The following is a 10,394-nucleotide window of genomic DNA, read 5'->3' as shown; positions in this document are numbered from 1 at the left end:
TTGATACCCTGCACTGCATAGTTTCCCAGACACCAGAGGGAACAACCCCTGAGTATGGTGACAGGAGCCCTAAGCACTGCATGTGTGATCCCAAAACAAAACCAACAGAAAATAAAAAGGTTAACAAGCATGTAGGAAACTGGTAGCCCTTGTGTATTTTGCATGATTTCATCTTAGATAGCCAAGCAGTATTCCATTTTACCATAGTTTCTTTTCCTAGTCATCTGTTCTTAGGTATTTTCCTTTCTTTGACTATAGTGAATAGTGTTGCAGTGAATATAGGGATGTAAATATATTTCCTGAATAGAGTTTTTGGGCCCCTAAGATAGAGGCCACATAGTTCAATTACTGGATAATATGGAAGCTCAATTGCAAGTTTTCTTGAGAAGTATCTATATTTTCCAGAAAGGTTGAACAAGTCGACATTCTCAGCAGCAGTGCATACACGTTCCTTTTCCCCATATCCACACCAACCCTAGTTGTTTTTGTTCAGCCTGAGGTATGCCAGTTTCATTGGTATAAGGTGATATCTCATTGTTTGTTTGTTTTTAAGGGGGCACACTTGGCTGTGCTTCAGGTTCAGGGCTTACTCCTGCCCCAAGGGATGACTTCTGGAAGGGCATTGGAGGACCATGTGAGGTGCCAGGAAACAAAAGTAAGTCAGCAATGTGCAAGGCAAGTGCCCTACCTGTTGTACTCTCACTCACACCCTAGCATCCTTTTTATTTTAATTGTGCCCTGTAGAGTACAGCCGCAGTCCTAGAAGCACCTGCAAGTGCCCCACCCCTTCTAGGCAGAGCGACTTTCTCTCCACAGACAGCTTCTGGCTAAACCACAAATGACAAGAAGAGAACTTCTCGTAGATGGGGGTAGTTTTTACATTCTTAAGTCAGAAGTAAAAATAAAAAGTCAATGTTCTAGTAAATTAATATAAACAATAGGAGATTCCAGTGACATAAATAAGTACTCTTGAAGTCTTGAATTTAAGGCAATTCTCCAAAAGGAAAGAGATCCTCTTTCTGCAATTCAGTTCATGATAAAAACAAGAAGCAAGACAATACCCTTTGAACTTCTGGTTTGGCCACACAAGGTTTAGCTGCACACCCCCCGGTAAGCCCCAGAAACCCAGCACTGAGTCTGTGTTTGTGTGTAGTGGGCTGGGCTGGGCTGGGATAGCGTTGGGGAGGGGCTGGGCCAGGTTAACTGCAGGAATGAAAATTCCTGAGTCCGTATAAATAATTTTGCTGTTATAAAACATGAATTTAGACCTTTGCTGACATTCTGAATTCTTGAGGCTTTCCAAATCCTGCCCAGGCAGAGGAATGCTTGTTTAAGGTGTTGTACAAGCACAGACTGCCTGGAACAACCCAGGAGGCCACTAAAAGACCCTCTTCATAGAGAAATCTCACCTTGGCCCAGCTACACTGCCCCAAGACCCACCTCTTGAATTCATATTAGGACTTTTTATCCTTGGAATTTTCAAGTTGACCAAGGTACCAACCACTGTCCGCCAGTATTATATCCTTTTGCAGTTATTTGTAAACCAAGTGATCTAATTAGTTCTGAAGGGGGTTGTGTGTGTGTGTGTGGGGGGGAAGTCCAGCATGTTCTATGTTCAGAGTGGCCTGCCTGGTGATGGAAGGTTCTGGGCTGCCACGACTGCCATCACACTGGCTACTACCTCCTGTCAGTCTCCTCAGCCATCAGGGCCCCCACATTACAAGGTAGGGTGATCTTGAAGAATTTAGCTTAATGGCACCCAAAAAATAGCTCCAACCCTCCTGGTAAGTAACCTTACACCCCAGGAGATTGCAGGCTCAGTACAGCAGAGGGAAGGGTTTTTGTGTTTTTTTTTTCCCCAGTAGCAGAAATCAACCTTGGGCCTTATCCATGAATGACCAGTGTGGGCAAATATTCAGTCTCCTTAGACCCGCAAGGATTAGGATAGGTGAGAAGGCATAAAAAAGAATGTATCCAGTGCGCACAAGAGGATGATCACAGCTGTGTCTGAAACTAGTTCCGGTGGGGAACTACTTTTATGGAAATATTTTCTTCCATAAGTGCGGATTCTGGGCCTGAAAGTTCAAATTTGTTGTTAAGCTGAGGGTACAAATGCAGAAGGTCATGGCGAGAAATCAGCACCTGAATTTGCTGTGTGTGCACTTTGTGAGGACAACAAGCCTTCTCAGACTTTCTGGAGTGGAAAAAAGAAATAGGTAGAAAAGTGAACTAGCTAACCATTACCGAACTCCTGCTACTTCAGTGTGTTACAAGGAATTACATCAGTGGAAGTTCAAAACCAAACCAGAAAGCCACATAGATAACACAGCAGGCAAGGTACTTACTTGCCTCACACCTCTGCCCACCCCCCTTCAATACCAGGCACTGCATTTGCTCCCTAGCACCATCAGGAGTCATTTCTGAGCACAAAGCCAAGAGTAACCCCTGAGCACAGCTGAGTGTGACCCTTAAACAAATCAAAATCCAGAAACAACCCAAATGTTCAAGTGTGGGTTAATAAAATGTGGTCTATAGGGGCTGGAGTGACAGTACAGCAGGTAAGGTGTTTGGTTTGCACGCGGATAATCTGGGTTCAATCTCTGGGATCTCATATGGTCCTCTGAGCCTCAACAGGAGTAAGCCATGAACACCACCGGGTGTGGCACCCCCAAACAAACAAAAAATGTGGAATATAATATTCCTATACACTGGAATATTACTTAGCCTTAAAAAGAAATGGAATTATGACCCATGCTGTCACCAGGGTGAACTTTGAGGACTTTATGCTAAGTGAAGTAAGCCAGGAGGGTCCCGGGGGACAGGAGAAAGCATCCTTTACTGTGCGCCCCATTGCCGCTTCGAGTGATGGAAGAGTTGTGGAAACAGATCCTGCTGACGGCCGTATCACTGTGACTGCCTCTGAGCTGTATGGACATCTTAAAGAAGCGTTTTTCAATCACTCTACACCTCCACTGGGTGGGTGGGTTGGTCGGGGGGCACGTGAGCTAGAAATAGTGTCCTGGCCTCCTATGGCAACCAGGCAGCGCTCCGCACTCCAACCACCCGTCAGCCGTGGAGCAATCGCATCACAGAGCACCTCCACACCCGGCGCTCCGTTTATTTCTCGGGGTGGGGCCGGGCATAGTGCAGTGGGTAGGGCTGGAGCTTTTGCGCGCAGCATCCTATAGGGTTCCCCAGCCCACCAGAAGTGATCTCTGAGCGCAGAGCCTGGAGTAAGCTCTGAGCACAGCTGGGAGTGCGCCCGCCCTGCAATTTCTCAGGAACACACCAGTGTACCCAGCTGGAGTAGTACCTCAGTACAGGCTCACAGAATGCTGCTTTGAGACGTCGGGACGCAAGTCCAAGGGTCAAATCTAGGGGGGCGCTGGGGTGCAGATGGTCTCTGTATGCGCAGCTGGGAGGACGCCACCAGGTCGCCACGAACGGGGCCCCTGGTCCTCACCGCACTCTCGCTCGGGGGCTCAGAGACCATAGGGAAGACCCCGCCCCTGCGCCCCGAAATCCCTAGCGAGAGAGAGCCCCGGGGACTGCCAGGGCTTCCTTTTTTTTGTCCGTGGGGACAAACGTCACCAACAACCCCCGTGAATGCCCCCGCACATCCCTACTGTAACCCTGGAGGAGGAGAGTTGAGCTCTCAAGGAAGGCGGGAAATAAAAGACCCAACACCCCACACCCCGAACGAAAGCAGCTTCCCGAAGCCCAGTGCGAGAGGACTCCGGGAACCCACTGGCCACACTCGCACCCGCGCTGGCGGCTCACGGAGCTCGGGAAGCCGCTACGCTATGAGACGTGCAGGCGCCGCGCCGCGCCGCCGCCAGGGGGCAGCCCTGCCCCGCGCCCGCGCCGCGCCCCACCCCGGCCCTCGCGCCACGGGCGGGGCTAGCGGCCGCGGAGCCCCCGCGGGGGTCCCTGACCCGCCGGGCGGAAAGCTGTCTCGTCGCTGGGACAGCCTGGGGGTCGTGCGAGTGGAGGCTTCGCAGCCTTGGCAGAGAGCTGCCAGCACTCAGGCAGGGTAGGGTCGCCTAGGGGAGGAGGACGGCGGGCAAACGGCAGAGCTGGGATTTCCGCGCCCGGGGAATTTCACCAGCTCGGAGAGAAACGTCTCCTACAAGTGCGTGTCGTTTGGCCGGGACGCGGTCCTTTTTTAGTAAGTCAAGTTCACCCAAATCTAACACACGCTGTACCCGCAGCGGTGCTCCTGCGCTGATGTTCCGCGAGGACCAGCAGTAAATCCCGACACCCCTCCCCCCTCCCCCGCCCCTCCCCAGTTTGCCAGAAAAGAATTTGCCACGTTTTGCAAATGTTTCAAGGGACGCGCCCTTTAACCCTTTGGGGGAGGAGGACCTGCAGGCAAAGTTACAAAATGCAACGCAAAGTCAATCTCCCGGGCTCTGGGCCAGATAAGTTCAGGGCGCTGGTAACACCCGCAGGACCGCCGTAACTGATCGGCCCAAGTAACTAATGGTCTGCAAACAAAGTCTTCCTCTCCGTTTCATCTTGAAATACCTCGCCGCACACCAACCCCTCAGTACGGCGAAAACCGTGGTGTTTATTTAGATATCGACCGAGTACTTATAAAACTTAAACTCTTCAATGTAAAAGTGCACTCCTTGCTAAGGACGCCTGGCTGCATCAACAAAGCGATGTAATGCCTGATTAATAGTGCTGATTAATGTCGGCTCAGGTTAATTAAATGGTTCAGCCATATATCAAATGAAAGTCAATGAAAAATTATTTAGAACTTGGAGGCGTTCTCATAGATCTTTGAAAGATCTATGATGGACTTAATGGGTCATTTCTAAGTATAATTGGTTGATAGCCGTCCTTAGCAACAAAAACTCGATTTAAAAAGAAGTCTTAGATGGAGTAACAGTTTATTTAAAAAACTCCGTGATTGATAAGGGGAGTAATAAAATGTTTCAAAACGTGAGATTGCTTGATTGATAACATGATCTACGTATGGCAGCTGATGATTCTCTTTACAAGAAAGCCATTGATTTTTCTGCTCTCAGTATTGGTCAAATGGTCATTTTAATCAGAACACTAAACATTCGTGGACTGGTCCCTACTTCGAAATAGAAACATTTAAAGAAGGACAAAGATTCAAAAGGCATGGCTATGTGAAATCATAGGCTACTAGCTACGTCTGCTTTCCAAAATAATTTACTGAGCCCTTAAGAAAGACAGGTATACTTGAAATATCGCATTTTAATTTTTTCCGTTGCCTTTGACCTGAAAAGAAAAGCGGAGCGGAACAGGACTTGAATCCTTGTGGTTCTTTTCGCGGAAACATCGCATTAACATTTTCTAAGTTTCAAATTGCAATGAAGATCAAGATGTGCGTGCGGATACTAGGAACAGACACGAATATAAATATAAAGATGCAGTTCGTTCCTTTCACCAGTTGCTATTGAAAATATGGAGTGGATTTTTAAAAACACCACTTTTTACAAAGATTGTCTGGAAGGTTTTATTGATCATTGTAACTTCTATTATTAAGCCCACCAGAGTAGTGATTTGTTATGTAATATGTTATAGTAATTTCACATCCTGAGATTGCTATGAAGTGCTGATTAAAATATTCCTCTTGCGGGGAACTATGGTTCTAATTTTCCCAGTTAGGAAAGAACTTTTTGAGCCATTCCTTGGTGCGGTTTTTTTTTGGGGGGGAGGGGTTATTTGAGTTTTCACTAAAGTTGCCTTTCTTTTCTGTATTCAATTACACACTTTGTTCCCACGAAATTTGCGAGATCCTCTCATTAGAGTCTTGGTTTAGTTGTCAACTTTCTAGACCCCTCAATTGTAGGTAAGTGATTAAAACGCCAGCCTAAACTCATTTTTATTAACAGATGGCGGAAAACAAACGTTCCGGGAGAAGAAACGAAAGGGACAGGGTAAGAGGTCAATAAACGATTACTGTTCTTAAACTGCGAGGGGGGTTGTCCCATCAAAATCTGACGCGGAGCCACTCATCCAATGGGGAGGGGGGTGGGCTAACCCCACAGACCACCGACCAAGGGGGGCGGGTTGGGCGGAGTGGGGGGGGTCTCTTCTCCGGATTGCCTGTCTTCTGAAGGCCCTCGAGTGCCCAGATCCTCGCGGCTCGGGCGAGCTGCTGAGGTTGGGACTGATGAGCAAGGGGCAGGGAACTGGTACAGCCCGCCCCGGGTGCAGCCCGAGCCGCGAGGCCTGTGCGGCGAGTCTTTTGGAGCCCAGGCTCTCTGGCAGGGACCCGTGGGGGTCCTTTCTCCTCCCGGCGGGTGTAGGTCGCGGTCCCCTCCTGCGGGGGAACTTTCTCTCCCGAGCGGGGTCGCCTTCCTGGGCTTTCGGTCCCTTCCCTCGGCGGCAGCGCGCTGACGCGCACACCATGTGACAAGGCTCCTCCAGCTATAAGCCGAGGGAAGGTCCGCCCCCTCCCGGACTCAGCCCTCGCCGCGCGGAGCTCGGGCCCGTGCTTCTGCCCCTGTCCCGCACTCTCCCGGGGCCCCCACACTTGCACACGCACACCCGGGGCTCCGCCACCAACCCCCTCCTCCACGGGGCCCGGCGGGCTGCGCTCGGGGCTGGTTAGGTGCCCCCGCCCGGGCCCGGGGGGCTCGCAGCTGGAGTTACAAAGTCGCCGCGCGCGCCGCGCAGACCCGGGCCGCGGGGGGCGTGGACGGTGTGTGTCTGTGTGTGTGTGTGTGTGTGTCTGTGTGTGTGTCTGTGTGTGTGTGTGTAACGGGCAGCTCGGAGCAGCCGCGTCGCCCCCCACCCAGCGTGGCGCCCCCGGGCCCGGCCCAGCGCCGCCGCCGCCGCCGCCGCCGCCGGGGACCTGAACCGGGGCGCGGCGGGAGCCCGGAGCCCCGCGCCCCTATGCACCGCCGCGCCGCCGCCGCCGCCGCGCCCCAGCTATGACCCTGAGCACGGAGATGTCCGATGCCTCGGGCCTCGCCGAGGAGACAGACATCGACGTGGTGGGGGAGGGCGAGGACGACGACGACGACGAGGACGACGACGACGACGAGGGCAGCCCCCGGCTGGGTGGCCCCGCGCGGCAGCGGCGGCGGCGGCGGCGGCGCTCGTACGCCGGGGAGGACGAGCTGGAGGACCTAGAGGAGGACGATGACGACGATGACATCCTGCTGGCCCCGCGCGCGGCGGGCTCCCCAGCGCCCCCGGGCCCGGCCCCCGCGGCCGGAGTCGGGGTCTGCGGCGCGGGCGGCGCAGGCGGCTCGGGCTGCGGCGGCGGGGCCGGCGGCGGCGGTGCCGGCGGCGGCGGCGGCGGCGGCGGTGGCGGCGCGGGCGGCGGCGCGGGCGCGGGCGGCGGCGCCAAGAACCCGCTGGTGAAGCCGCCCTACTCGTACATCGCGCTCATCACCATGGCCATCCTGCAGAGCCCCAAGAAGCGGCTGACGCTGAGCGAGATCTGCGAGTTCATCAGCGGCCGCTTCCCCTACTACCGGGAGAAGTTCCCCGCCTGGCAGAACAGCATCCGCCACAACCTCTCGCTCAACGACTGCTTCGTCAAGATCCCCCGCGAGCCCGGCAACCCCGGCAAGGGCAACTACTGGACGCTGGACCCCGAGTCCGCCGACATGTTCGACAACGGCAGCTTCCTGCGGCGGAGGAAGCGCTTCAAGCGGCAGCCGCTGCTCCCGCCCAACGCGGCGGCGGCCGCCGAATCGCTGCTGCTGCGCGGCGCGGGGGGCGCGGGGGGCGCGGCGGACCCGGCCTCGGCCGCTGCCGCCGCCGCCGCCGCCGCCGCGCTCTTCCCGCCGGTGCCCCCGCCACCCCCGCACGCCTACGGCTACGGCCCCTACGGCTGCGGCTACGGCCTGCAGCTGCCGCCCTACGCGCCGCCCTCGGCCCTCTTCGCCGCCGCCGCGGCCGCCGCGGCCGCCGCCGCCTTCCACCCGCACTCGCCGCCGCCGCCGCCCCCGCCGCCGCCGCCCCCGCCGCCCCCGCCGCACGGCGCGGCCGCCGAGCTGGCCCGGACCGCCTTCGGCTACCGGCCGCACCCGCTCGGCGCCGCCCTGCCCGGCCCCCTGCAGGCCTCGGCGGCCAAGGCGGCCGGCTCGGGCGCCGCGGCTCTGGCGCGCTCGCCCTTCTCCATCGAGAGCATCATCGGGGGCAGCCTGGGCCCCGCCGCCGCCGCCGCCGCTGCCGCCGCCGCCGCCGCGCAGGCCTCGCCCGCGCCCTCGCCCGCCGCCGCCGCCGCCGCCCCGGCCGCTCCCAGCTCCGGAGGGGGCTGCGCGGCTCAGGCGGCCGCCGGCCCCGCCGCCGCGCTCACCCGCTCGCTCGTGGCCGCCGCCGCGGCCGCCGCCTCGTCCGTGTCCTCGTCCGCCGCCCTAGGGACGCTGCCCCCCGGGGCCGCCCTGTCCAGCGTGGAGACCTTTACCGCCCGGATTTCCAATTGTTAACGGCGCGCCCCGAGCGCGCGGGCCCAGGAGAAGGTAGGCATCCCGGCTCCTCGGCCCACCTGGGCGGGTCGGGGCTGCGCCCGGCGCGGCTCCTGCAAGCCGCTCCCCCTCCCCGGGCCCTTTTCTCCCACCCCCTCACCGCTGCAGGTTGCCCCAGGAGACAGTTGGGCGACAGCCCGGGAGCGCTTAGGGGTTGGTGGGTGCCAGTATTTATGCAAAGCCGCCGTAGGCTGCAGCCCCGACCCTCTTGGGGAGGAAGAAGGTGCGTGCGTTCCGAGGTCTGCCCTGCCCGGGCATTGGGGGCTTCCTTGACTTTGAGGAAATTGAACAACAGCAACAACAAATCTAAGCCTTTTTTGAGGTCTAGAGATTCTCAGGTTCAGGCGTTAAAGACTTCAAAAGGTTCAAATGAAGAAGAAAACAAAAGTAGAAAAGGTCCCGAAGAACGCCAGCCAAGCGATCCTTTTTGAGGACATTTGTCGGGTGTACTTTTTCGTGAAAAGGAAAAAAATGGTTTAAAATGTTTACAACAAGGAAAAAAGTTCAGATTATCCTTTCTTATTTTAACCTGTGTTTTGTATCATAATAGACATGCGGAATTTTAATTTTGTACTTACTGCGTATTCTTTACAGGAGTATTGTAAATTTTACTGGCGAACTGTTGTACGATTATAATGTAAGATTTTTACACTTTTTCAGAAATAAAATGCTTAATTTTCAAAGAAAATCCACCAAAATAATTGGATTCAGTGCCCCTTCTTAGTTTATGTTCTTTCCTGTTAATGTTTCTATGTGAAATGAGTAGAAGCCTGCTATAGAACAGACCTAAATATTATTTTCAAAGAGAATTTAACAAAAGCTTCGTGCCATGTTTTTTCAGTTACGCTTTCTAAAGCCAAAACCATTGCAGGAGACCAAAAATTATTTTTAACTGACTACCAATAAATGAAGTTACTTTGGTATACATTTTCAGATCTCTTCTACTCTATATCCAAGAGCCTTAAGGCTGTTTAAAATTGAAGCCATAGTAGTTCTAAGATAATAGAACTTTTATTTTTGAGCCTCTCACTTGATTTCATTTCCACACACGATTGAGCACAATAGTGTATCAGTAAAAATCCTCTTTCATAATATTATACTAGGATAGAAGCAACTTAGCAAATAGCTCTATTAACTTGCTTGAAATTAATAGAAAAGTTTTCAACAGAGGTGATCATCAGTTAAAGAGATTTAAAGCCCCAAATGAGAAAATAATTTACACATATAGTAAATTGTATTTGAAAGCTCTGAAATTGAAAGCCACTATTTTCTCCACAGAAACGATTCTAGTATTACGTAAAGTCTTTATCCTAAAAGCTAACCTTAACATTTTGATTTTAGTCTAAATGAATAAATTGGAGTAAGAGCTTCAGTTGGGGTTTGCACTTGCTTTAAGCAAATGTGCTTATTAAACTATTTATACAACTTAGGAGATGTAGAATACTTTTCCCAAAAATTTAAATGTTTTTATTAACTAGCAGTGGGCAAATTTTAAAAAAGTTGTAAAACTAGTTTTGACTACAGATGTTATTGTGGACTCCAAATAAAACCATGACATATGTAATATGTAGTTTAAGTTAGCAATTCTCAACTGATGGCCAAACTTCCAGGATATTCCAAAAGGGTCACAGGTGGAAATTGTATAAATGGGGGCAACAACATGAGTCTAGGGGGTCAACCGGTAGAAAAGAGGGGACCACAGGAAGGAAACAAGGTTGGGAGGAGCCCATGGTTGGAAAAAAGATTGTGAAACACTGGTTTAAAAGCTTAATAGAGGTTAAATCTGTTTATTAACTTTTTCCAGATATTTCAGCAGCTGTATTTGCAGATTCAACCCAGCAGGTTAAAGAAGGTTGTATGAGAGACCGGTATTAGACAGTGACATTCACTTTTTTACGCTCTGTCTTCTCATCCCTTTTCAGGGAGGAAAAA

The 10,394-nt window shown here is 52.9% G+C and overlaps 1 protein-coding gene across 1 annotated transcript; it reads left to right on the top strand.

The window, feature by feature from the left end:
- The first annotated feature begins 6,462 nt into the window (after positions 1 to 6,462).
- On the top strand, positions 6,463 to 9,475 carry FOXD1 (forkhead box D1). The gene has a single exon (XM_055142361.1). It carries the CDS (start codon positions 6,915 to 6,917, stop codon positions 8,421 to 8,423), a length of 1,509 nt encoding a protein of 502 aa, XP_054998336.1. The 5' UTR covers positions 6,463 to 6,914; the 3' UTR covers positions 8,424 to 9,475.
- Positions 9,476 to 10,394: the final 919 nt, after the last annotated feature.

Source organism: Sorex araneus, chromosome 1, assembly GCF_027595985.1.
Source record: "Sorex araneus isolate mSorAra2 chromosome 1, mSorAra2.pri, whole genome shotgun sequence".
In the NCBI taxonomy this organism is placed as follows: Eukaryota; Metazoa; Chordata; class Mammalia; order Eulipotyphla; family Soricidae; genus Sorex; species Sorex araneus.
The sequence above is the reverse complement of the archived record's forward strand: the minus strand, read 5'-3'. Positions and strand labels throughout refer to the sequence as shown.

What these genes read in the sequence shown, in the direction of transcription:
- FOXD1 (XM_055142361.1), top strand. Translation starts at nt 6,915, where the DNA reads ATGACCCTGAGCACGGAGATGTCCGATGCCTCGGGCCTCGCCGAGGAG.